Here is a 26845-nt window from a genome sequence, read left to right as displayed (position 1 = left end):
AACAGGTAACTGAAACAAAAAAATATACTGAGTTGGTTACCATGATAGTTTCAAGGCTTAATAGAGTGTATATGTAAATAATCCACGCGTTGTTTATTATTTAGTGTTCTTTATACTGAATTTCTAGTTGCTTTTCACTTGTCGAAATTTTCGCGAAGGAGTGTCATTTTTCTTCTTACTATTATAGCTTTGTCTGAGCGCTAAAAATTTAGATTTAAGTAAAACAGAAACAGAAATGAAATCTACTAAGTCAAATTTGACATCAGCTGCAATTCATTACGTATAGCTCGTGTATGGGATATTCTTCCTCGCGAGAAATATTCTTGTTCACAGCAAGGCTAACAGATTTTCTGAACTGAACCCTTGCAATTTTTGTCACTCGTATGTATGCAAAAAATACTGTTTTCTGACAAGAAGCAAGGATATTTTCTTATTTTTACGATTTGCTATATCTGAAAATTATACCATTACTTACGATCACGATTGATAACATAATATACAACCATAGTTAATAGAATATACATGATTTGGAGACTACATTAAAGTACAATAGAACTCATTAACTATGTCGGAGAACATTTATGCAAAAAATTGTTCCTTATTCGTCACGTGGCTACAGGGACATCAGGAAGACTGTGGATGTGTGTTTGCCAAAGCTCTAAAGGTGTTTGGTGGTTCTTATGCCATGATTATCCCATTGTGATCGAAATTCAGTGTAATGAAGTGCACACAAGTCAACCTCGCTTAAAGAATCAAGAAGCCCAGAGTTTTCCATAAACTGAAATAAGTCCTTGTATAAGGCAGACAAAACTCGATTTACTTCCGCCCATAAGCGTTCAATGCGTTGATTGTGTATGCTTCTGCCAGCTATAAAACTTCCTCTCCCTTCTCCCCTGTTTGCAACCATGAAACGTGCCACATCCACATTTTCAACACCATGCATGGTCTCCTCTTACACGGGAGGGCAAGCCAAATTCCTCAACTCCATTCTAAAAATATCCAAGAACTGTGTTTGCACAGTTATTTGTATAACAATTCAAATATATCCTCAAGCGACTAAAACCGTCAATACATCCATGTATCAAAAAATCTTTGTGATATTAATTTGTGGTTGGAGTCAATGTGCCAGAGATGATTAGGACCTTGCACATTATAAACTCTTTAATTGACAAATTGCATTACGTCTCCTAATGATTCTTCCAATAGGATCGACACGATACATGCTTTGTCTTATCCGCTCTCTTTGAACAAATACACGCCTAACTCTTGAACCTCCTCTAACATAGCTTTCACCACTGTAAGAGTTAGGCAAAGAATTTGTCTTACATGCTCATCTAAATCCTCATCACTGATTTTGGAAAACATTGGATGTATTCCATATTCATCTCTTTTTCTAAGTAGAGTTCTCTCTGAAACAGCCAGAAAATTTGAGATTGCTTTCCAATTCATACCAGTATCTCTTAGTGCTTCAATTTGGTCTTTCGGTATATCGAAAGCAGGTCTTCCCCCGGTGCTTGGCATAGTCATACACATGATATAAATAGGTTAAAAATTCATTATTTCATTTTCTCTTCACGACTCAAACACGAGTTCGATCGGAATACCTAATTCTTTGGAAGCTTCAATTCCATGATTAAGCTGTAAATCTCTGAGGGCGAAAGGCATATAGACTTATGTGTATCAGACATTGCTGAACGGCCGAATAGTTTAACTTCCTGATCGGCTAAGTTATTGCTCAATTATAATAGAATAATAAATATCAAAGAAACATGACTAAAACCAAATATGGCGTCTTAATTGACGAAATTGTTTTATATAACATTGCAAGAGCGGCCATAACCGCCATATTGATAAAATATCTATATCAGCGTAGTAGCCTCCGTATCAGCACTATTAAGGGTTTGAGGTCTGTTGGTGCATCAAAAACACTATAATTATACTTTATGTATGATGCTCTAATACAGTCTCACTTTGACTATTGTTCGTAATGCCGTGTGGGGAAAACTTAAGCTAACCAATCCCAGAAGCTATAAGGGGCTTATTAGATGGAGTGGTTTCAGCCCGGGCTGAAACTTAGTGTTGTCGTGCATGTAATCGTATATAAACTTAAACTCGGACAAAAAAATTCGCCTTGACAATGCTTTTTCGTTTCTTTATTTCATTTATTATTACTTATTTCATTTTGTTTACAGCCTGCACTATTGCGGATATTGTTACGTTCAGGAAGTTAGTATTGTTCTGCTCAACTTTCTGGGAAATCTGTATTAATTTCTTACCCGCAGCAAATAACTGCTTTCAAGCAGTTAATCGGAAGTAAAGATAAACAAATTTAGTTTGAAATCTTGGGCAAATATTATAGCAAATATTGTGAAATAGAAATCAGGGTCTTGTCGGGCCAACGTAGAGATCTCCAATTACGGAGAAACTCAGATACCGCCATGCAAATTTGTGACATGAAAATTTGCGACTCTTATTCACTTTTAGAAAGATATAATGAATTTAAGTCTAAACGATTAACAAACGAACGAACAAATGCATAAACGTAAATATTAATATCTACTTTGAATTCCCGAATTACTGTCACAGAACCCTATCGCAAAATGTTTATAATAATTAACACATTAACACATTCTACACATTCCACGAGCAAGGACGAACTCAAAGGAAAACAACGACCAATCTATCAAGCTTCAATAGATTTTAATAACCTGGAACATGAACTAAAAAACGGTATTTCATTACCTAACTTTAAGAACCTATTGAAAAGACGGTGATCGAATATACCATTTGGCTATAGACTTTCCTTCTTCATTCCTTTCCATTTTACCATTTTCTACTCAATATCTTTCCTCCACATCATAACCCAATTTCCTCATTGTATTGCATTATATATAGTATTATATTGTATTGCGAACATGTTACAGTATTGTATTGTTTGGCATAATCATGGGATGGTACCGTTCAGTATTGTATGGTATTGTGTTGTATATATGTGTTGCTGTAAATAATGCATGTTTAAATTTTGAAATTATGTAACATAGATGCAGGACCCCTGGTTAAATATGAACTTAATAATAATAATAAATTAGGCATCATTATATTACATACTTTATTCTTCTGCACCTCTCAGCTTTTTCTTCATATAAAAACCAACAAGAAAACTAACGGAAGCGTTCGGAGAGCTTCTCAATTACCTACAACATAGAATCGATAGAAGCAGCAATTTACATGCAATATTAATAAAATAAGCCGCCCGTTCTTACAATGTTTTAGTAGGGCGCGTCTGCTGTTGTTATGATAATTAATGTATTAGCGTTGTTATAAATTCCACATACGTCCGGAAAAAGTACCTGCTCATGTTAATATTAGTTGCATTACTCTAATTCTACCAAATCGAAATGACGTACTTCCGGTTAACATGAAATTTAGATTGGCTTCAATTTTTGTGAGTGGATACTACTTTATTAGGTTTTGTCTTTAAGGATAAATGCCATTGTTGATGAGCACGTTGCAGTTGTATTTTCTAAACTCTCTGCAACTATATCTAAGGCGGGGAAAACGTATCGTATCGGCAATACGTGCTGGCTTTTTAGCCTGAGCAGGGAAGGAAGCATGAGGAAACAAAACCTATTACTTTCCCTTCGCTTAAATGAAAATGATGAATGGAAACTAATCTTACTTTCCCGACATATCGACGCTTTTAAAGACGAAAGAAAATGTAAATTATGTTGCATTTAACCTTGCACATCGCCGTGGTTGTTGACAAGTTTACCAGATTACTGAATAAATTAGCCAAATAATATTACCATAATCTTTTTTTTTTCTTTCAAACAATGAAATCAAAGAGCCGACTATAAACATGTTTGGCTTCTTTTTTTCAGTAATCCGGCAACCCTGGTTGCTGAAACGATAACGCTGGCTTACGCCAATATCACGGTGCATCACCACGCGGCAGTTAATGTGTTTTATGTTGCTTAGGGGCTGTTCACATGAGCCCGCGGTTACAGAGATTTAACGAAGCGTAAAATGTTCTGTTTCAGAAGCACTTAATCAATACTTCAAACGAAGCATAAAATGTTATGCTTCGTTAAATCTCGGTAACCGGCCTCATGTGAACAACTCTTAGTGTGCTTGAAGCAAATTTGCTGATCGACTTGAATCTTATGCCCTGAATATGTAGTTGTAAACAGAACCTATGTATTAAGGTTAAAAACATTTTGTTTGCTTGTTGAATAAAACGATAGACTTGCTCTACTTTGAACTTAACCACCGCTTAAGCTAAGCGGGCTTGATACAGCCTGCCCCTGAAGGGTGTCGCTAAACTGGATCGGATTTAACTCCAGCTGTAAAACAGGCCATGACTGGCATGATCAGCGAGATGATGGTAAATATGCATGAGAATTATAGCAAAGAAATTAGACGAACACATTATGGACAATGAGACGAATTTTGATCGTGCTGAACCACCTCCTTCACAGGGCCTTTTGGGACTGTGTATGGGGGCTGGGAGCGAGAGGAGAGAAGACGAAAGGCCCTGGGACCGTATTTTGAATAAGCATAATTTATCATAAAATTTTCCCTAACATTTTCAAAATCGCGGCGTCACGTAGAACGGATAATATTCTCGCAATAAAGCATATTAGATTTGTACTATTTCGGAATAATTACAAAATATTACGCTAAACATAAATTAGAAAAAATCATTTACTAAATCAGAAGTCAGAAGCGGCTGGCCTTTTACCCCAAACCAGAATCAAGGTAAAAGGCCCTGGGACTGAGGTACGTTGCATGTTGACACCAATGAACTCAAATAAGATCGCAAGGCTAGCTCCGCCGGAAGTTTGAAGCCAAAATGGCGGACACTGAAGCCCGTCTTGTAGGTATGATCCAGTCCTCCGACCTCCGGCGCCGGAATTTTTATTAGGTAAAATGTAGGCAATATATGACTGAATATTTAAAATTCGTCTAGGTTCAATTTACAGACATTGTCGGCCATCTTGGCTTCACTCATTAATGAGGGAAAGTCGGAGATCTAGCGTTCCAGTTTTATTTCATTGAGTTCACTGGATGACACACTTGATCAGACATCTAATGAGCTCAGTGCATGGGTCGTCTACAAATCCGTTCTCTCCAAAGGCACAGAACGATCTCGTTGACAACTATTTAATGGAGCCAGAATGTTTGCCGACTTTCTGAGACGAAGTCACCCAAGAATTTTACGAAAACGAGTCCTGCTATTGAAGAAAAAGTTGCGAAATTGGTAAATGGTCTTGTAGGCGAGAAGTTGTCAAAGACTGACGACTGATGTCATTAAATAATACCGGCAGGCAGAAAAATTTCCTCTGTTAGTAGCTCCGAGATGTAATAAAGCAGTTTGGCATCCATGCTGAAATGTCAAAGGTTGGTTATACACATATGCGCTGATTCAAGCGGCCATGCATGAAGGTCATGCATGAGAGCACAAAACCAGCTACCATGTTCTAGTTCTCGCATTATCTGCTAATGCAGAATTTAATCAGAAGCACCAATATTTCTTACGTCCGCATCTTAATGGTTGAATGCACTATTGTTACATATTTTCCACTGTTTTTAGGACTAGCTGTGATTAACAAATTAGGGTCGAGATATTATAATACAACGTGTTTGTATTTTAGCTTACAGATGATATTTTATGAGTAAAAATTAGGTATAATAATTATTGATTTTTTACCTCGTCGTCAACTAAAGTTTTTTGAAATTGGTGGCAACCTCCCATCCGGCCACCAAGCCGAAATTTACTACCCGTTTTCGAATTTTACTATACGAGTTACATAGGGCTAAATTAGGTTTGCATAATTACGTTATAATTTATGTTATTTTCCACCCCCTATCTTTAGAAAATTTGTTGTAGTCAGTTTAGTATTTAGTTTACTTAAAAAATGCTTGACATGCAGTTCTGGGAATTCGTTACCGTGAATTCTATCGTATTACTGTGACTAGTTATTTTAGAGTTTGATAAGTGTTGTCTGTAACTCTTGCCTTATCTAAAGCAGCATATCTCGAGTATCCATCGTTTACGGAGCCCTTCGGTGACTGGTAGCGGAATTTTTGCAGCACAATTTTAAGATCAATCTCTTCGTAAATTTGATTTGCATTTGTATCTTGAACACCGGTACTCGATCCACCATTTCTGTTTCCTAACCATCGTCGACGACAATACACAACAGCATATGCAACACAAAGTACAACAATAATTACAGCCACGACGATGATTAACGAAATATACCATTTAGTTCCGTTCTTCGACCTTTTCGAGTGTGATTTTTCTGAAAATAAAGTCGCATTACTGGGATTTTAATCTCGAGTATCCATCGCTTACGGAGCCCTTCGGTGACTGGTAGCAGAATTTTTGCGGCACAATTTTAAGATCAATCTCTTCGTAAATTTGATTTGCATTTGTATCTTGAACACCGGTACTCGATCCACCATTTCTGTTTCCTAACCATCGTCGACGACAATACACAACAGCATATGCAACACAAAGTACAACAATAATTACAGCCACGACGATGATTAACGAAATATACCATTTAGTTCCGTTCTTCGACCTTTTCGAGTGTGATTTTTCTGAAAATAAAGTCGCATTACTGGGATTTTAATCTCGAGTATCCATCGCTTACGGAGCCCTTCGGTGACTGGTAGCAGAATTTTTGCGGCACAATTTTAAGATCAATCTCTTCGTAAATTTGATCTGCATTTGTATCTTGAACACCGGTACTCGATCCACCATTTCTGTTTCCTAACCATCGTCGACGACAATACACAACAGCATATGCAACACAAAGTACAACAATAATTACAGCCACGACGATGATTAACGAAATATACCATTTAGTTCCGTCCTTCGACCTTTTCGAGTGTGATTTTTCTGAAAATAAAGTCGCAATATTGGGATTTTAATATCATTAAGGTAGCGCTTAGAGAATTGTGCTGTATATTAGCCATTTTCCAATCGAGCAGGGCACTGGCTCTAGTCGCGAACCGCAAAGCATCTATTAACTCTTTGGAGGGACTAATGATTACAATTACAATTTCTTGTCTCTTCAAACAGTCCATAGATACTTTACCATTCGCGACCAAACCCAGTACTCTGCTCGATTAGGAAATGGCTAGTTAATTTTGCACAGGAAATTGATAGTTTTTAAGCATATGTTTTTTAAAATCATATTTTGTATTTTACACTATATCTGCTTTGGTTGTTAACTCGTTGGTGGTTGTCATGCGCACAGCAAGTTTACTGGTCGATTTACTCTTGATGTCAATTACAAGGGCGATATTTCTTATATAGCTAAAAAATTAAGAATTATTTCGTGTTTTTCTCATAATATCGTAATACTGTATTGACCTAAATTGTTTACCGTAATTAAAATCAACCTCAATTGATTTCTCATCCGTGAGAGTGTGGCTTTTTCCAACACATGTGTATGTTCCATTATCTGTTTCACTGACATTACTGAGATTCAACACGTTTTGTTCCTGTTCTGTGTCGCCAAACTGGACGCCATCTTTATACCATGTCACATTGGCTGGAGGTTTTCCACCTTTTCCTTCACACAAGCATGTTATATCATCACCAAGATTTACTGCGATGAAACTGGAACAATTGACTGTTACATTTGGTCTCTCTGAAATGTTAGGCAATAGAAATAAGGTTTTTAATGACACGTTTTTAGACTCGAAGAAACATCGAGTAAACACGTTAAGCCCATGAATATATCATATAAATTTATAAACTTAATTACTGAGGAATTGAAAGATTTCGAAACTTATTATAATATTATTGCATGAATGCATATAATCACAATCCTTTCATTCCTTTGAAAACAGGTCACTGAAAGGCTATCATGCATAAATATGTTTAAAAGAAAATACTAAATATAAGTATAAGTACAAAGGTGATAATTGAAAGTTCTGGCCTCTGATTAGTGGAATGACCTCGGATTCATACGCGATAATCACCTAAGCGGATTTTTAAACAGGATCTATCTCGCAAAATATAGCATTATTTATTTCTTCAGTATTTAACATTTTATAAGTAGTATTTTCAGTAACACTTGAAATCGATATTCTCAAGGCAGATTTATGGTAATTTCAGGCGTTTTCAAAATTGCTTTAAGAGAAAACTAATAATAGGCTTACCAATTTCCTATTATCGAAGTTTTACTTGCACCTTACTAATAATTTTATAGGCAAAATGTCATAAATTGAATCTAAATGCAATTGCCTGTACATTTTCAGTGGATATTACAAATGAAACACCTCTAGCAACACATTTTTTAATTGTTTTTGGAGACATGTTCAGATCTCAGGAAAAATTCTTATTTGCATGGTCAGCGACGCGGAATTGTGTGAAGCGACTAAGAAACAACATGCAAAGTTTTTATCGCCATCGGATAATTTTCGGTGTCAAATTAATTCATCTGATATTCTACACTACATTTAGTTGAAATAATTTTACCTACCAGTCGCAGAACATTGTACTCCGGCGTCTTGATTATGGTGGCAAGAATGAACTCCCCAACCATTATGAAAACAACTTGCAATATTTTGTTCTTCCCCAGTGCACGAGACGGCCATCAACCATATTCTTCCTGAGCCAGAAGGAACGCTGTTCCTTTCAAGAGCCCTGACAGCATCAGGATAACCAAGCTGACGACAAGCAACCCTAGCATCTCTCAAATCCCATCCAGAATCGCAGATTGTTCCCCATTTTCCATTGTAGAATATTTCAACACGACCAATACCCTCTTTACGTGATGGCCCTTCCAACCTGATTGGCGCAGTTATAGCTGTAACAAAGATATAAGAACGCAAGCGTGTGAACAAAAAATACGTTTTTTTAGACAGTAATGGCGTACTGCCGATTGAGTTGACAATACTTTATTACTTAAATTTAGCTAATAATAAAGATTATCTAATATAACGTTTTAGATCATTTTACGCAGAAAATAGCAGAACTTTCGTAATTTAACTAATGCAGAAAATAGCAAAACTTTCATAATTAATCTAACGTTATTTCAAATTTATATTTTGATTATTTTTTATTATGTTAATTACATATTATGTTTTTATAGTATTTTTTTTCAATTAATAATGTGAAAGCTCTGCAAAATCTAATATGACAATTTTGCGAGCCCTGAGTGAAATCTGAACGCACTATTCAAGTATTTGGCAAATCAACACTTGCACTGACGTAGAGAGGACGCGCGGAAGATCATTAATGTGGCTTTCCTTCTTTAGGTAAAAACGACCAGACCGGTTTTTCAGTACAGACAGAATACTGATATTTTAAAGTTTTTCTATCACTCTCCATTCGAGTATATCTTTATTTCCATCTTCCTATAGCACAGGAAAAGCAGTTTCATCACCATATTCCTAACAAATCTTCTATTTCAATTAAAAATATGACCTTTTAGCCGCCAAAAGGAAAGCGCCCTTAGTAGAGCAAATATTCATTTATTTTGCGTCTTGAACCTGATTGTTCTTTCGTTCTGTCAATTAAGATGAAGATTTGACCTTTCTGAATACGTATGTGCCAAATTTGAAGCCTGAACTAGGAAGAAAACTTGAAGAAATCTTGATGGATAAAAACCTTTTTAAGCCCAAGAAAAGAAGCATCCCTAAATGCTAATTTTTGTAGAAATGTTGTCACGCGGAATCCTAATTTGTCCTGTCGTGGTCCGTGAACGGTGGATGGTGCATGGACGGGCGACGCTCGACCGTTTTGTTAGTTTTGCGCATGCCCGACTAACGACTGGTAATCAACAACGTTCTGATTGGCTAGGACAGAAAGTTAGCATTTCAATGAGAACGTCGACGTCAGCATTCAGCAAATAAAACTGCATGTCATTTCAGCAAACTCTTTTTTAATTAAAAAGCGCTTCATAAACTTTGGGCAAATAAAATCAGAAGAAGCAAAATAGATGATGACAGATAACATAATTCATAATCTGCAAACTTATAAGTGTTTTAAAATGGTACGTGTTTACTTTTTATTTGTATATTTGCTTCGCAGTAAGGATGCCGTTTTTTTCTATAACTTTCAGCTTTGTATGCCGTTTTGCAAAGCCATAAACCAACTGCCTAGTTGAAATTGTTCAATCTTAGAATTATCTGCAATTCTTAAAAAGACACCAGATACTCGCGTGACCTAGCTACGACAGTGAAGATGGTTTACAGTCCGTAATATAAAGATTAAATCTGTATATTTCTTCAAGAAATTTCCGAATATTTGACAGGCTTGTACGTCGCTATACTTCTAAATGAATATCAGAAAGATTTTATGTTTAGACATTCGAAACAACTAGGTTGCAGAATTGAAATCGGTTTAAGTCTATTTAAAGATTAACTACCAAAGAATGAAATTCCAATCTCAAGTTTGAAATTTCCCTTACAATCAAAGTGCGCAAAAATCCTGAACATAAACCTAAATTTTTCCCTCTTAATAACATATATTTTTAAACTATGATTATTTAAAGAGAAGTGTTTGATATGTTATGGCACACGTAATGCGCCGAATAATCTCGTTTGAGGTAATATGAATGGCGCATTTTAAGTACCGACCTGTTGTAGAACATTCCACTCCGACGTCGTTATTATGAGAGCAATAATGATCTCCCCACGGTCGATGTGAACAACTTGTTATATTTTGCTCTTTCCCAGTACAAGCGACCTGACTCAACCATATCTGTCCGGAACCTGGAGGAAATTCGTTCCTTTGAAGAGTTTTAACAGCGTCAAGATACCCAAGTTGACGACATACAACCGTAGCATCTCTCATACTCCAGCTATAATCACAGATTGTCCCCCAATATCCATGATAGAGTACTTCAACACGACCAGCTCCTTTTTCACTTACTGGGCCTTGTAACCTTAGCAACACAGGGGTAGTTGAAAAATCTAAAAGGGATATTCACAACTATAGAAGCTTTGCTACCTCACATGACTATAATTTCTAAAATCCTATATATGAAGTGAAACCTAAAAGGATAGCTGTTTAATATAATTATTTTCTATTTCCATAGTATAAAATGGAAACTGCAAGCCTTCTGTAAAATTTCGAACTAACTTAATTTAAACTGCAGCCTCGTATTCTATATTTACTGAATATTAAGCGAACTTTAATTAACTTCAACTTCAATTTCAGAAATTTTAAAGCTAAGAGTTTCCTTTCCGTTAATTGCCATTCTAGTTTGGGACTGATCAAGTAGTAGCATTGCGGAAAAACCGAAATATTCCACAACCTTTACCTATTCTACTACATTCGACTCCGACGTCTTTTGAATGTTTGCAATCATAAGATGTAACACCCCAACCACTATGAGAACACCTTGCTATATCACGCTCGGAACCTGTACAATCAACAGATTGTAACCATACTTGTCCAGAACCAGAAGGAAACTGTCCACTACGAAGTTCCCTAGCAACATCTTTAAAACCAAGTTGACGACATATAACCCTGGCATCTTTCATATCCCATCCATTATCACAAATTGTTCCCCATGTATCATTGTAAAATACCTCAACTCGACCAGTGCCGTCTTCACTTAATGGCCCTTGTAACCTGAGCGACACAGTTATAACTGAAAAAAAAAGAATGGGGAGTAGATATGTCGTATGAATATACATAGATTTAGATTTAGAATGGTATGCTGTTTTTCTAATTTTTCAATATTTTTCATAGATTCAATATACATGCTATGATGACGTTTGGGATGCGTATTTTTAAAGTGAGCGTTTCTTTTAATTCATTTTTTTTTCTTCCCAAGTGTAATTCAAATAGCTACATTAAGCAGTTCGCCTTTTTCACTCAACCAGAATTTCGGTAAGCCTTTTTTCGAATTGAAGTTGATGTCGTACGGCTAGAGATAATACCTGTCCTTGAACATTCTACTCCGGCGTCTTGATAATGAGAGCAAGAGCTCTTCCCCCAATTGTTATTTGGGCAGCTTGTAATATTCGGTTCTTTCCCAGTGCAAGCGACGTGAGCTAGCCATATTCGTCCAGAACCAGAGGGGACCAGATTTTTTTGAAGAGTCCTAACAGTATCCGGAAAACCAAGTTGACGACATACAACCTTGGCATCATTCATGTCCCATCCATCATCGCAGATTGTCCCCCAATATCCATGATAGAATACTTCAACACGACCTATACCATTTTTACTCAATGGTCCTTGCAGCCTTACCGCCACAGATGTAGTTGAAATATCTATAAAAAAATACATACTATATAAATTCTTATGATTCTTATGATAAGTCGTTCAACTCTATGTAATGAATGGTTGACTTGGTTGTTTTTTTTGGTTATGCGCATGACTCGTGCAAGACTCGTGCTGAACGCAAAAGGAGAAAAGTTGTTATTTCAACGAGAACGTCAGCAAATTGTCATGATTTTACTACGAGAATGTAATAAATATTTTAAGTCTTTAAACATATTTTTAATATTATAATCAGTTAATAAAAATCATACTTTAGAAATCTGTAAATACCTCGCGTAGAGTATTACACGAACATTTAGTTAAGTGTCCCATACCCCACAGTTGAAAACTTCATAACATGTCATGAGAAAAGGGCTGATTTATAAAAACTGGAAGCGGAACAGCTTCAATAAAAAACAATTTTAAAATGCTGCTGTTGCATATTCAAATATTGATTTCCATTTGGCTGTATCATTTTATACCTATGATAACGCACATATGCATGCTCTTTACGTGGAAACAAAGTTGTGTCTCCTACTTGCATTGCAGTTTACATTACACTCGGGATTTCGGCACGCACAGTTAAAATTGGTACCCATTGGTCGTGTTCAGGCTATGAATACAAAAGCCTAGCACAGATGAAATTTGCACGGGTATCCATCTTAGGGGCTGTTTACATGAGCCCGGTTACCCAAGATTCAACGAGGCGTGAGATGATTTTGAGATATCAAAATGAGCAGATAATTATTATGATCCTGGCAGTCGTATAATCACCACAACAATAGCATGTGCTTGTTTGGTGTCATAAAGACTTATTTCAATACCTCAAAGTCCTCTCACGCTTCGTTGAATCTCGGGTAACCGGGCTCATGTAAACAGCCCCTTAGGCGAGCTGATAACCGATTGAAGAGAAACGGAGCTTTAGTCTGTTTGGTAAACGGTTTTAGGACCAAATGATTTCCAAAATAAGCCTGGAACAGACGAACTAATGACTGAATTGCAACCACATAGTAACTTTAAAAAAATGTACGTTTCGTTGAATACAGCAACTGCATGTTCATATTCTATTTCAAGAAATTATATCCTTAAAATACTGGCATTTTCTAACATTCATAAGACGACTTTCTGTATGATGAATTTCAAATACCTGTTGTAGAACATTCCACTCCGACGTCATTATGATGAGAGCAATAATGTTTTCCCCAAGGACTGTGAGAACAACTAGTTATATTTTGTTCTTCGCCAGAACAGTCTACAAGATTCAACCATATCTGTCCAGAACCTGAAACAACCTCGTCCCTTCGAAGAGTTCTAACAGCATCGAGATAGCCAAGTTGACGGCATAGAACCATAGCATCCTTTATATCCCAGCCGTGCTCGCAGATCGTTCCCCAAATTCCATGAAAAAATACTTCAACACGTCCAGTACCATTAGAGCTTTGTGGTCCCTGCAACCTGACTAACACGGGCGTAGCTGAAAAATCTTTGAAAAGAATATAGTATAATGAAAATACGGCTAAAAATATATAGCCTATGTATAAACTCGCGTGAAGAACAACGGCGAAATAGTATTGTTGAAAATTATGCTTGCGAGTTGCGAGAAAAGATACAAACAGATTTTACTTTTTAGGAAAATCTTTTAAATAAAAAATCTTGTTGGCTGCTGCGCCTTTAATGTCTGCTTTAGACGTGGAACTTAAAAAAAGATTTTAGCTGATTAACATCAGGTTCGGCAGATGAAATATTCGACGTCTGAAACGGGCCTAATTTTAGCATGCGCCGAGCTAGGGTACTGATTCGACTGGGAGATTTGAATTAGCAGCATACGCGTATGCCATGAGGCATGCATGGGCCTTGTTTACGCTGCACTCAATATATTGCCAACGCACGACAAGCTATAGGTGCTCGGCCATATTAATGTCGATTGTGCTCGGGTTTTTTAGTAGTAGCCTGCACTCTAATAAAATTGAGACTGTCTACAGCTTCGTAATATATGCCATGCACAATGAGACTGCGGTAGTTTAATTAGAAAATTAATTTTGATCTTATAAACTTAAAATTTCGAATGTGATTCACGCAATGTTTACGTCAGCTGAGTGTTACTTTAAATATTCTGTTTTACTATTTTTTTCCATCATCCTAAAAAATTGTCTAAATGGAAACAGGTCTATTTTTCGTATTTATATTATTATATTTTGTATTCTTGTTCATGGGAATTTATCCCCGAGCCGGTGCGGAACACCGTGCGAGGGTACTAATTCCGCTCGGAGATTATGACTACACCCCGGTATTCTACAGAACATTGCGGAATCCGAAGTTGTTCAAATTCTATGTCATGGACCTTGGATGGTTTTGTAAGTTTTTAAGAAATTTAAGTGAATGAGTGGAAACCGTCGATCAGAAACTAACTGATTGGCTGAGTCGGAAATTTGTATTTATACCACATTAAATACGATGTTACTTAAAGTATTGTTATTTGCAAGGAAACATGCATCATGATAAATTATGGAGTCAAAAATATTCTGGAATACAAATAGCAAGTTGTTTAAAAAGCTTCGGAGGAAATCACTGAAAGGTATACCTTCTGTAGAACATTCAACACCGGCGTCCCTGTCGTGATTGCAAAAAAAGTGAATAAACCACGATGGCCCATCGTGAGGACAGCTTAAAATACTCTGCTCTTTCCCAGTACATGCGACGCTAGATAACCATGTAATTCCAAAACCAGAAGGTGTCTCGAATCCTTTAAAAGCCCTAGCAGCATCTTTGTAACCAAGCTGACGACAGATAACCCTAGCATCTCTCAAGTCCCATCCAAAATCACAAATCGTTCCCCAACGTCCTTTGTAGAATACTTCGACGCGTCCAGTACCATTTGAACTTAATGGTCCTTGCAACCTTACCAATACAGCTGTAAGATATTAATAGATTTTCTCACTCAGCTAGAATCATATATAAAGTCCCACACACATTTAAACACATGTATTGATCATTTCAGATATAAATATATATAAAAAATATATAAAAATTATATTTATAACAAGAAATTTTACATTGCCAACTATTTCGGTCTATTCTGTGTCTGTACATATGGCAGCAGAATTACAGCGCCGGAATTTGCATATGAAAATTAGCTTAAAAATTGCCAGCTTACTAGTAAATGAGGCGAAAATGAACATATTTTACTTGCTTTAGGGAGAGGGTTATTCCTCGAATTTCTTCTTCATATTTTGGGTATATTTCAAGAAGTATTTATAATTTTGTACATGATTTTGGAAAAGGTTGGTAGATTTTCAATGAGAATTAATGTTGAGATGAGAATTAATGTTCCAGTGAACTTCAGTGTTTATAGCATACACGTCTACAGTGCTTACGCTGGAAGAACCAATCCTTAAAAGGAAAGGTAAATTAAATTCATTAGCACCTAATTTTTAAAGAAGGCCATATAGATCTTCATATCAGCAACATGGTCCTATTTTGGCAAACGTAAAGAGGAACGCTTATTTTATGAATTTCACCATTTTTATTTTTTACAATTATGCTATATAAGTTTATATTGCAAGGTAGTTTGTGTTCATTGGTGCATCCACTATCTAACAGTAACGTATATCGCGGTCGCATTGACCAAAATAGTTGGCGATGCCTCAAGATACTGTCCTTCGTTATAGGGACGTTAAGCATGTAGGACGCGAACGGGCAGACGGCGGCTATCAATACAATGGGTCATTGAAAAGAAATGAATAATTAAAGACCCATCTTGACTAGTCCTCTAATTTTCAGTTTTTAAAAATCGATAAGATTGATGTTGTTTTGAACGTGAACAAACAAGACTTCTCAATTGTGGGTTGCAGAGAAAGCAAATTTTAATAATAACCTTTTAAATTAGCGCTAAATCACGCATGCTTGGCATCCATAATGGCCTGCATTTCTTGCCAAGATTGTATTACACGAAAAATTTTGCGAAATATATAGTGTAATATACCTTTCGAATTACATTTTACTCCAGCGTCTTGATTATGAGAACAAGAATGATCCCCCCAACCACCATGAGAACAACTTGTTAGATTTTGCTCATCACCAGCACAAACTATGTTCGCTAGCCATATCTGACCAGAACCAGAAGGAAACGAGTTCCTCTGAAGTGTGCGTACATGTAAATTATCAGGATCATAACCAAGTTGACGACAAACAACCCTAGCATCTCTCATATCCCATCCATTATCGCAAATTGTTCCCCAATATCCATGATAGAATACTTCAACACGACCTGCACCATTTGCACTGTGAGGTCCTTGTAATCTTAGTTTCACGGACTTAATATCATCTGGGTAATCTTTAAAAAAGTTGTGTCAGTCTGTTTTTAAAATTAGGCTGGGCCATATGTAATAAGTATCATCTAATTTTGAAAATAGCCCATGCAGGCCGTACAAAGGGAGTCAGTCGATCATGGGACGAATATATGAATATGAACACCCGCCCTAATTCAATTAAGTTTCTAAAAAAACATGCAAGACATGTAAATTAGCAATTAGTCAAAAACAGAGATATATTTCTCTATATATATATATATGAATATTTAAAAAAATAGATAACATTTAACTCTTGTCTGTTCAGCTATAGAGACACGGTACGGTCATTTGCGATAAGAAAAAAAACGTCTCATCACAAATAACTTAATACCGCGTATCTTTAACTGAACGGACAAGGGTTAAATGTTATCTATTTATTTTATAAATAAAATCGAAAAGTTCCCAAATTAAACGTTCAAATAGTTTTTTTTGTTTCTCCCAAGACACGTACGAAAATATAATTGGCTGACAAAATAAACAAGCGATGATTGACAAAATTCGGTAAAATTTTCTGTGACGTTTTCCGTGCGTCTATCCTCTTAAAGATCATGGTTCTCGATCAATGAAATTGGTTGGATTCTTTTAACCCTAAAACGTTATATTATATAAATTAATTGGGGCATCAAGGAGATTAGGACATCCATACCGGTTTTGGAACATTTCACTCCAGCGTCTTGATAATGAGAGCAATAATCAACTCCCCAAGGGCTGTGGGAACAACTTGCGATATTTTGTTCCTCCCCCTTACAAGCGACATAAGCTAACCATATTTGTCCAGAGCCAGAAGGAAAAGTGTATCTTTGAAGTGGTCTGAAAGCATCTCTATACCCTAGTTGACGACAGGCTACCCTAGCATCCCTCAAATCCCATCCATCATCACAGATTGTTCCCCAATGGCCGTTGTAAAATACTTCAACACGACCAGTACCATTTTCACTTAATGGGCCTTGTAACCGGAGCGACACAGGTGAAGCTGGCATATCTTAAAAGAACATCGTCGCGCGATTAACGTTTGTATTACTAATCTGTTCCCATATCATGTGATATCTTCCCAGATAAAGTCAATGAGACAATGACACGTTCGTTTTATAGAGGGTCATAAATTATGGACAAATTTTTCCGAATATTGAGTCAAAGCTTTTGGATGGTCTGTACTAGTCGACAGTGATGTTGGGCCTGTTTACATGGAGCAAGTTATCCCGGCTAGGCCAGGTGAGAACTACATAAAAATTATAATGAAAGACAAATCAGTTTATGCCATTGATGTGATGCGCCTTCGCTCTATGTAAATAGGCCCTTCGGCTTATGTAAACACGAAATATGAAATAAATTTATCTTATTTACTCTTTTTCAATCCTAATCTTGGGACAACCAGACCTAATCAATGTCCACCAATTCTGCTTTGTCTTTGTTGTACTGACGCCATTTTCGAACGCCAAAGTTCTCAGCTGAGTCACGCGGGACGAAAGATAACATTATTTTGAGGTTTAGTCTGTTTTGAAGATTTTGTACTATTCTGATGGTTTCAAGCTTGGATTTTAAACATTTATTCAAGCTTCAAGAGTCCACCAACAGCTTCCTTTATGGCATAATGCAGCAAAGAAGCCAGCAATGTACACTTTTCTGTCTACTTTTGTATCGAATGACAGAAACATTATTGAGCTTTGAGTCATTTGATAACATAAGTTCCGATTGGGCTAATTCAGGAAATTGGGTGTTTGCTTTTAAATAGCGAGTCGTTGCATCATGCATCTAGTTGTCGTATTAGTACGGCTTTTTTCAAGACGCGCGGTCGACGAAAAGAAGTGAATATCCTTGTTCTCAGCGCAATTTAAAGTGAAATTTAAAGTCGGTTATAAATACAATAAGTCTGAAATGAATTTCATCGGGAACTCTGTCATACCTGTTGTAGTACATTCAACTCCAGCGTCTTCTCTGTGAGAACAATAATTAACTCCCCATCCTCTGTGATGACAACTTGTTATATTTTGTTCCTTTCCATTGCAATCGACGTAACCCAGCCATATCTGTCCAGAACCAGAAGGAACCTGCCCACCATGAAGTGCCCTAGCAGCATCTTTATAACCAAGTTGACGGCATACAACCTGGGCATCTCTTATGTCCCACCGATTATCACAAATCGTTCCCCATTCATTATTGTAGAATACTTCCACACGACCAGTACCATTAGCACTTATCGGTCCTTGCAATCTTATCAATACCTCTTGAAGGTAATGAAAATAGTATTTCAATTACAATAATAAAGAGTTATTTTATAATATGAGTTCTATCTTTTAACAATCTAGCACTTTTCCCGTCCAATCCTGGGGGATTTTTATTTTCTCGCGAGGGTACTAATTTGCCTTAATAGTATAATAAAGTGAAGGGCAATTTTGTTATGTAGTGCTACCATGATAATGATATTACCTGTGCTTGAACACTCCACTCCGGCGTCTTGAGAATGAGAGCAATAATTAACTCCCCAACCATTATGAGAGCAACCTGTAATATTATATTCCTTTCCATTACAAGCGACGTGGGCTAACCATATCTGTCTAGAACTTGATGGAACAGATGGGACCAGGTTTCGGTAAAGCGTTCTGGCATGTACACGATTTAAATCATAACCAAGTTCACGACAAACAACCCTAGCATCTCTGATATCCCATCCATAATCACAAATTGTTCCCCAATATCCATGAAAGAGAATTTCAACACGGCCGATGCCATTCCGGCTTAATGGTCCTTGTAACCGCACTCGTATGGGGTTAGTGTCGAAATCTAAAAGGAATTTCGGATGCCATACGAGAACCAATGGGTTAGACCCTAATTAATTCTTGGCGTATAGCACAATATAATATAATAATATATTTCCCAACCGCACTTAGTGGAGTAAATTATTCTGGGAGTTGTTATGTTATAACAATATATATTATACATTATAATTATCAGCGGCCTTTATTTCTGTATATTGAGGTGGCTGTCTAGAGTTTTAATTAGGTTGCACACATAATATTCTTATAAGTTTCATTAGTGTCCTCGAATAAGTAAATTTGCGTAATAATTTAATCAATTGCACTGATGAAGGCCCGGGATAACGTACCGAAAGCTTTGCAGTATTTGCATATTAGTTTAAATTATAGCATGTAAAAAAATCGTAAGAGCACTTAATTTGTAATCCTCAAAAGAAACTTTTTTAGGACAAATAATAATTTTATTGTGCGAAAACACGTGTGTATGGCTATCTAACCACGTTTTGGTGCAAAAATACTTTATTGGAATTCGGATTTTAATTCCTGCAGGGGCGGATCTGCGCTAAGTCCAGTCAGTCGCGCGGCTTACGTATTTTTGGCAATAAAATGACAATCAAATATGCAAATCTATCCGCCCCTGATTCCTGCCCCAAAATGTTGCTAACATAAACACTAACATTATTTCATTTAATAATGATTTTGTAACATAAAACTGTAGAGAGCCACCTTAAGCAAGTGTGCGTGTTAAAATTTCATTCCAAGCTTCGAAATTAAATTATTAAAATATATTAATACTCATAGGTACACCGCGTAAGTATTTAATAATGCAACACTTTTGGTCCGTTAACCCAAGCTGCAATAGGCCCGTGTTAACAGACCGAAAGCTTTACGATATTAAATACCAACGTGGTCTACCTACAAAGTAATTTACTTATTTATTGTTGTCATAATGAAAAATTACAAAAATATTATTATATTTATACCCGTTGTAGAACATTTCATTCCAGCATCTTGAGTATGGTAGGAGCAAGAATGAATCCCCCATCCATTATGATAACAGCTTGTAATATTTTCTTCCTCTCCAGTACAAGCGAGAGCAACTACCCAAATATTTCCAGAACCAGAAGGAACCTCGTTCCTCTGAAGAGTTCTTGCAACATCTTTATAACCAAGTTGACGACATGCGACTTTAGCATCTTTCATATCCCATCCATCATCACAGATTGTTCCCCAGTGTCCTTTGTGCAATACTTCGACACGGCCAGCACCATTTCCACTTGATGGCCCTTGTAACCTTAGCGACCCATCTATAGGAATTAATATGAACTTTTGGAATGCATTTGCGCCATTACACATTTTGTTTGCGATGTTTTAAGCCAAAGGATATTCCTACTTCGCAGCATAAAACGTGTTATACATACAAAAAATTAGTCGCTATAGCCGGCCTAGCGACCAGTTTCCACTCACCGAGCATGCGCCAAATTAGCCGCACTGACAGTACGTGGAAGGTATTATTTCCAAAAACGTCTTTTTGTGATTGTGTAAATCAGGCGTTGTAATCCGTATCTCTTCCTCTTATTTTAAATTTTTCTTTCTTTGAATGTGTATTCCAGTGTGTATAACCCTGTACTTATTACCCGAAGCCTGCCGCACACGAGAGCTTTGTGCTGAGTTAAAAGTCAAGCGTGAAGATTAGCTTAAGCTAGGGCCTTTACAGACCGCGGTGCGATGACGCGAATTTTCAGTTTTCAGAAGTATATAAATAAAGTTCTGGAAGCAAAATTTGGTGTCATCAAATTTTAATGTCAAAAATGAAGGACCAGTTTGGTATTCGTGAAAATGAATTGAACTGGTTTACCTCCTACTTAACTGCATGATCGTCAGCAAGTTTGCTGAGTGAGTCCTACTTAACAGATCGTCAGCAAGTTTGCTGTGTAAATGACTGTATATCGGCTTCTTAATCTATAAAAAGTGGTGTCATCGGCCGCAGGAGTCCATTCTTGGTCCCTTGATGTTTTTATTATACATTATTATGATTTGCCGCAATACTTAAAATCCACAACTCTGGGTCTGATAATATAATATGCAAATTTGTAAAACATTTGCAAATTATTCAATGTGTCTAATATTATAGGCGTAAATGGCGCGCGTGAACAAAAACTCGCAAAACGTTGCCGCACACTGCATGGAAGAACTCGAGTGACTTTTAGTTCGGCATGTATATTTCTGCCACCGGCTTTAGTTTCGAGGCCTTTTATCGTAATCTCGCTAATGCTTTACCTTGACATTGATGTGGTACAAATTGATTTAAAAGGAAAATCGCGCCAGTTATAAAGGAAAAGCTCGTCATCTTGTAAACAGGTAACTGAAACAAAAAAATATACTGAGTTGGTTACCATGATAGTTTCAAGGCTTAATAGAGTGTTTATGTGAATAATCCACGCGTTGTTTATTATTTAGTGTTCTTTATATTGAATTTCTAGTTGCTTTCCACTTGTCGAAATATTCGCGAATTAAGGAGTGTCATTTTTCTTCTTACTATTATAGCTTTGTCTGAGCGCTAAAAATTTAGATTTAAGTAAAACAGAAACAGAAATGAAATGTACTAAGTCAAATTTGACATCAGCAGCAATTCATTACCTATAGCTAGTGCAATGGGATATTCTTCCTCGCGAGAAATATTCTTGTTCACAGCAAGGCTAACAGATTTTCTGAACTGAACCCATGCAATTTTTGTCACTCGTATGTATGCAAAAAATACTTTTTTTCTGACAAGAAGCAAGGATATTTTCTTATTTTTACGATTTGCTATATCTGAAAAATATACCATTACTTACGATCACGATTAATAACATAATATACAACCATAGTTAATAGAATATACATGGTTTAAAGACTACATAAAAGGACAATAGAACTCATTAACTATGTCGGAGAACATTTATGCAAAAAATTGTTCCTTATTCGTCACGTGTCTACAGAGACATCAGGAAGACTGTGGATGTTTGTTTGCGAAAGCTCTGTGGTTCTTATCCCATGATTATCCCATTGTGATCGAAATTCAGTTAATGAAGCATTTATACGTGGAAGGTAGATGTAATGAAGTGCACACAAGTCAACCTCGCTTTAAGAATCAAGAAGCCCAGAGTTTTCCATAAACTGAAATAAGTCAATACATGAATGTATCACAAATCTTTGTGATATTAATTTGTGGTTGAAGTCAATGTGCCAGAGATGATTAGGACCTTGCACATTATAAACTCTTCGACAAATTGCATAACGTCTCCTAATGCTTCTTCCAATAGGATCAACACGATACATGCTTTGTCTTATCCGCTCTCCTTGAACAAATACACGCCTAACTCTTGAACCTCCTCTAACATAGCTTTCACCACTGTACGAGGTTAGGCAAAGAGTTTATCTTACTTGCTCATCTAAACCCTCATTACTGACTTTGGAAAACATTGGATGTATTCCATATTCGTCTCTTCTTCTAAGTAGAGTTCTCTCTGAAACAGCCAGAAAATTTGAGGTTGCTTTCCAATTTATACCAGTATCTCTCAGTGCTTCAATTTGGTCTTTTCAGTCATATATCGAAAGCAGGTCTTCCCCCTGGGCTTCGCATAGTCCTACACATGTTCACATCACTCGGGTTTTTTACAGGGAGTGAACCTGTAACGCCTGTCAGTTTTACAAGCTCTTGTTCCATTGCTGTTAGTAATTCATTAAGCAAACGCAATAACCTGCCTTCGTTGTGTTCTTGGAATGCCGCCGATGGTGTTTTAGACAAAGCAGAACACATAGCCGTCACAATTGAAATATAGTTTTTCCACTTTATTTTGCAGTATTCTGCTCCCATTGTGTCATTATCTTCTATGATTTGTTGAGTACGGTCAGACAGTGTCTCACAATCAAGAAAAAAGGCTCTCAGTTAATCTGTGTGATTCGCCATTTTGAAAAATGAGACTGAATGAGCATTGTGATTTTGAAGAGTTACATGAAGTGTCTCGCAATTTTAAATCAACCGCTGTACATTTGTACTGTCAAAAATCTCGACCCGATATATAATTCTCGACTGTAAATGAAATATTCGAGCACAGTGTGAAATTCTCAACCTGTGTAGTTAATTTATCTCGAATATCGGTTGATATTCTCATACGTAGGTTAATATTCTCGACTACCGCTTTGTATTCTCGATACAATTTTGTCACGTTTCGCTTGCCATAAAAAAGTCGATATATTAAACAAATAATACGAATAAAATGAATTTGATTAGCGAATCCTTACAGTCGCCCACCATACGTACGCTACAATAAATCACTTCCTGATATCCTCTCACTGAATTGTATCGCATTTTTATCAAAGTAAGTACCTTACATAATACGTACTTTCATTCTTCGACACCTTTCAGCTATGGTTCAAACGATACCCAACGCCAAACTCTCAAAATCTTTAAAGATAGATCATTATATGATACGCGGATTGCAGTATCAAGTTCGATATACGTCTTTGAATACTGCTTTTGAATAAACATAACACCGGCTGTTGTTATGATAATGTACCCCTTGTCCCCTGGTGTTGTTATGCATTCGTTATAATTATTTAGCATCGAAAAACAAGCAAACATATGCCACTATCCACTGCAAATACTTATCGTCACTGCAAAATACAGCCGGCAAGAAAGCGTTTGTGTTCTGCGATTTAGAGATATTGGTGGCATTGATCAACCTTGTATAATTGTATAGGACATACATGTACGCAAATGTAAAGAAATAGCGACTTTTCGGCTATGGTTTCACTCGTCACAAGGGATGAACTAGCTAGGTTATACATCAAATCCTTTTTATACCAAGAGATTAGTGATTTATAGTAAAGCCGGAATACCTAATTCTTTGGAAGCTTCAATTCCATGATTAAGCTGTAAATCTCTGAGGGCGAAAGGCATAATATAGACTTATGTGTATCAGACATTGCTGAACGGTCGAATAGTTTAACTTCCTGATCGGCTAAGTTATTGCTCAATCATAAAACAATAATAAATATCAAAGAAACATGACTAAAACCAAATAATTATGGCGTCTTAATTGACGAAATTGTTTTATATAACATTGCTAGAGCGGCCATAACCGCCATATTGATAAAATATCTGTATCTGTATCAGCGTAGTAGCCTCTGTATCAGCGCTATTAAGCGTTTCAGGTCTGTTGGTGCATCAAAAACACTGTAACAATAATTATACTTTATGTATGATGCTCTAATACAGTCTCACTTTGACTATTATACGTAATGCCGTGTGGGGAAAACTTAAGCTAACCAATCCCAGAAGCTATAAGGGGCTTATTATATGGAGTGTTTTCAGCCCGGCATGAAATTTAGTGTTGTTTTAATGCATGTAATTGTAAATAAACTTAAACCCGGACAGAAAAATTCGCCTTGACAATGCTTTTTCGTTTCTTTATTTCATTTATTATTACTTATTTCATTTCGTTTACAGCCTGCACTATTGCGGAAATTGTTACGTTCAGGGGTCGGTTGTATCAAGCCCGTTTAGCTTAAACGGTGGTTAAGTTCAAAACAGAAAGCAATTAGTCTATCGTTTTACTCAACAAGCAAACTAAATGTTTTTAACCTTAATACAAAGCTACTGTTTACAACTGCATATTCAGTGCATAATATTCAAGTTCACTCATTCAGGAGAGATGTAAGAGTGTTATTTAATTTTGACTTATTCACCGTTTAAGCTAAACGGGCTTGATACAACCGGCCCCAGGAAGTTAGTATTGTTCTGCTCAACTAATAATAATTAAACTCCAACACAACACATGTTCAAAACGTAAGTACTTTCTGGGAAATCTGTATTAATTTCTTACCCGCAGCAAATAAATGCTTTCAAGCAGTTGATCGGAAGTAAAGATAAACACATTTAGTTTGAAATCTTGGGCAAATATTATAGCAAAGATTGTGAAATAGAAATCAGGGTCTTGTCGGGCCAACGTAGAGATCTCCAATTACGGAGATACCGCCATGCAAATTTGTGACATGAAAATTTACGACTCTTATTCACTTTTAGAGGGATATAATCCATTTAAATCTAAACGATTAACAAACGAACAAACAAGTGCATGAACGTAAGTATTAATAGCTACTTTGAATCCCCGAATTACTGTCACAGAACCTTATCGCAAAATGTTTATAATAATTAGGCATCATTATATTACATACTTTATTCTTCTGCACCTCTCAGCTTTTTCTTCATATAAAATCCAGCAAAAAAACTAACGGAAGCGTTCGGAGAGCTTCTCAATTACCTACAACATAGAATCGATAGAAGCAGCAATTTACATGCAATATTAATAAAATAAGCCGCCCGTTCTTACATATTATTACATATGTTCTTACGTATTAGAGTTGTTATGAATTCCACATACATCCGGAAAAAGTACCTGCTCATGTTAATATTTGTTGCATTACTCTAATTCTACCAAATCGAAATGACGTACTTCCGGTTAACATGAAATTTAGATTGGCTTCAATTTTTGTGAGTGGATACTACTTTATTAGGTTTTGTCTTTAAGGATCAATCCCATTGTTGATTAGCACGTTGCAGTTGTATTTTCTAAACTCTCTGCTACTATATCGGCGGGGAAAACGTATCGTATCAACAAAACGTGCTGGCTTTTTAGCCTGAACAGGGAAGGAAGCATGAGGAAACAAAACCTATTACTTTCCCTTCGCTTTAATGAAAATGATGAAGGGAAACTAATCTTACTTTCCCGACATATCGACGTTTTTAAAGACGAAAGAAAATGTAAATTATGTTGCATTTAACCTTGCACATCTCCGTGGTTGTTGACAAGTTTACCAGATTACTGAATAAATTAGCCAAATAATATTACCATAATCTTTTTTTTTTCTTTCAAACAATGAAATCAAAGAGCCGACTATAAACATGTTTGGCTTCTTTTTTTCAGTAATCCGGCAACCTGGTTGCTGAAACGATGACGCTGTATATATCACGGTGCATCACCACGCAGCAGTTAATGTGTTCTATGTTGCTTAGGGGCGGTTCACATGAGCCCCTTTATTTATCATAAAATTTTCCCTAATATTTTCAAAATGGCGGCGTCGCGTAGAACAGATAATATTCTCGCAATAAAGCATATTAGATTTGTACTATTTCGGAATAATTACAAAATATTACGCTAAACATAAATTAGAAAAAATCATTTAATCAATCAGAAGTCAGAAGCGGCTGGCCTTTTACCCCAACCCAGAATCAAGGTAAAAGGCCCTGGGACTGAGGTTGCATGTTGACACCAATGAACTAAAATAAGATCGCAAGGCTAGCTCCGCCGGAAGTTTGAAGCCAAAATGGCGGACACTGAAGCCCGTCTTGTAGGTATGATCCAGTCCTCCGGCGCCGGAATTTTTAGGTAAAATGTAGGCAATATCTGAATGAATATTTAAAATTCGTCTAGATTATATTTACAGACATTTTCGACCAT

At 36.5% G+C, this 26845-nt stretch overlaps 1 protein-coding gene across 1 annotated transcript in view; it reads right to left on the bottom strand.

The window, feature by feature from the left end:
* Positions 1-5532: 5532 nt before the first annotated feature.
* LOC114529923 (deleted in malignant brain tumors 1 protein-like) overlaps positions 5533-26845 on the bottom strand; it is a 61086-nt gene continuing 39773 nt past the window's right edge. The window contains exons 13-18 of the mRNA XM_028551490.1: positions 11914-12249; positions 11289-11621; positions 10603-10938; positions 8502-8828; positions 7398-7664; positions 5533-6907 (exon numbers count right to left, since the gene is read on the bottom strand). Coding sequence (XP_028407291.1) covers positions 6624-6907; positions 7398-7664; positions 8502-8828; positions 10603-10938; positions 11289-11621; positions 11914-12249 — 1883 coding nt within the window. The 3' untranslated portion in view covers positions 5533-6623. The remainder of the gene's footprint in view (positions 6908-7397; positions 7665-8501; positions 8829-10602; positions 10939-11288; positions 11622-11913; positions 12250-26845) is intronic.

Source organism: Dendronephthya gigantea, unplaced genomic scaffold (assembly GCF_004324835.1).
Source record: "Dendronephthya gigantea isolate DGI-Jeju-01 unplaced genomic scaffold, DenGig_1.0 000058F, whole genome shotgun sequence".
Classification (NCBI taxonomy): Eukaryota; Metazoa; Cnidaria; class Anthozoa; order Malacalcyonacea; family Nephtheidae; genus Dendronephthya; species Dendronephthya gigantea.
Note: the sequence above shows the minus strand (reverse complement) of the source record. Positions and strands in the feature narration are given on the sequence as shown.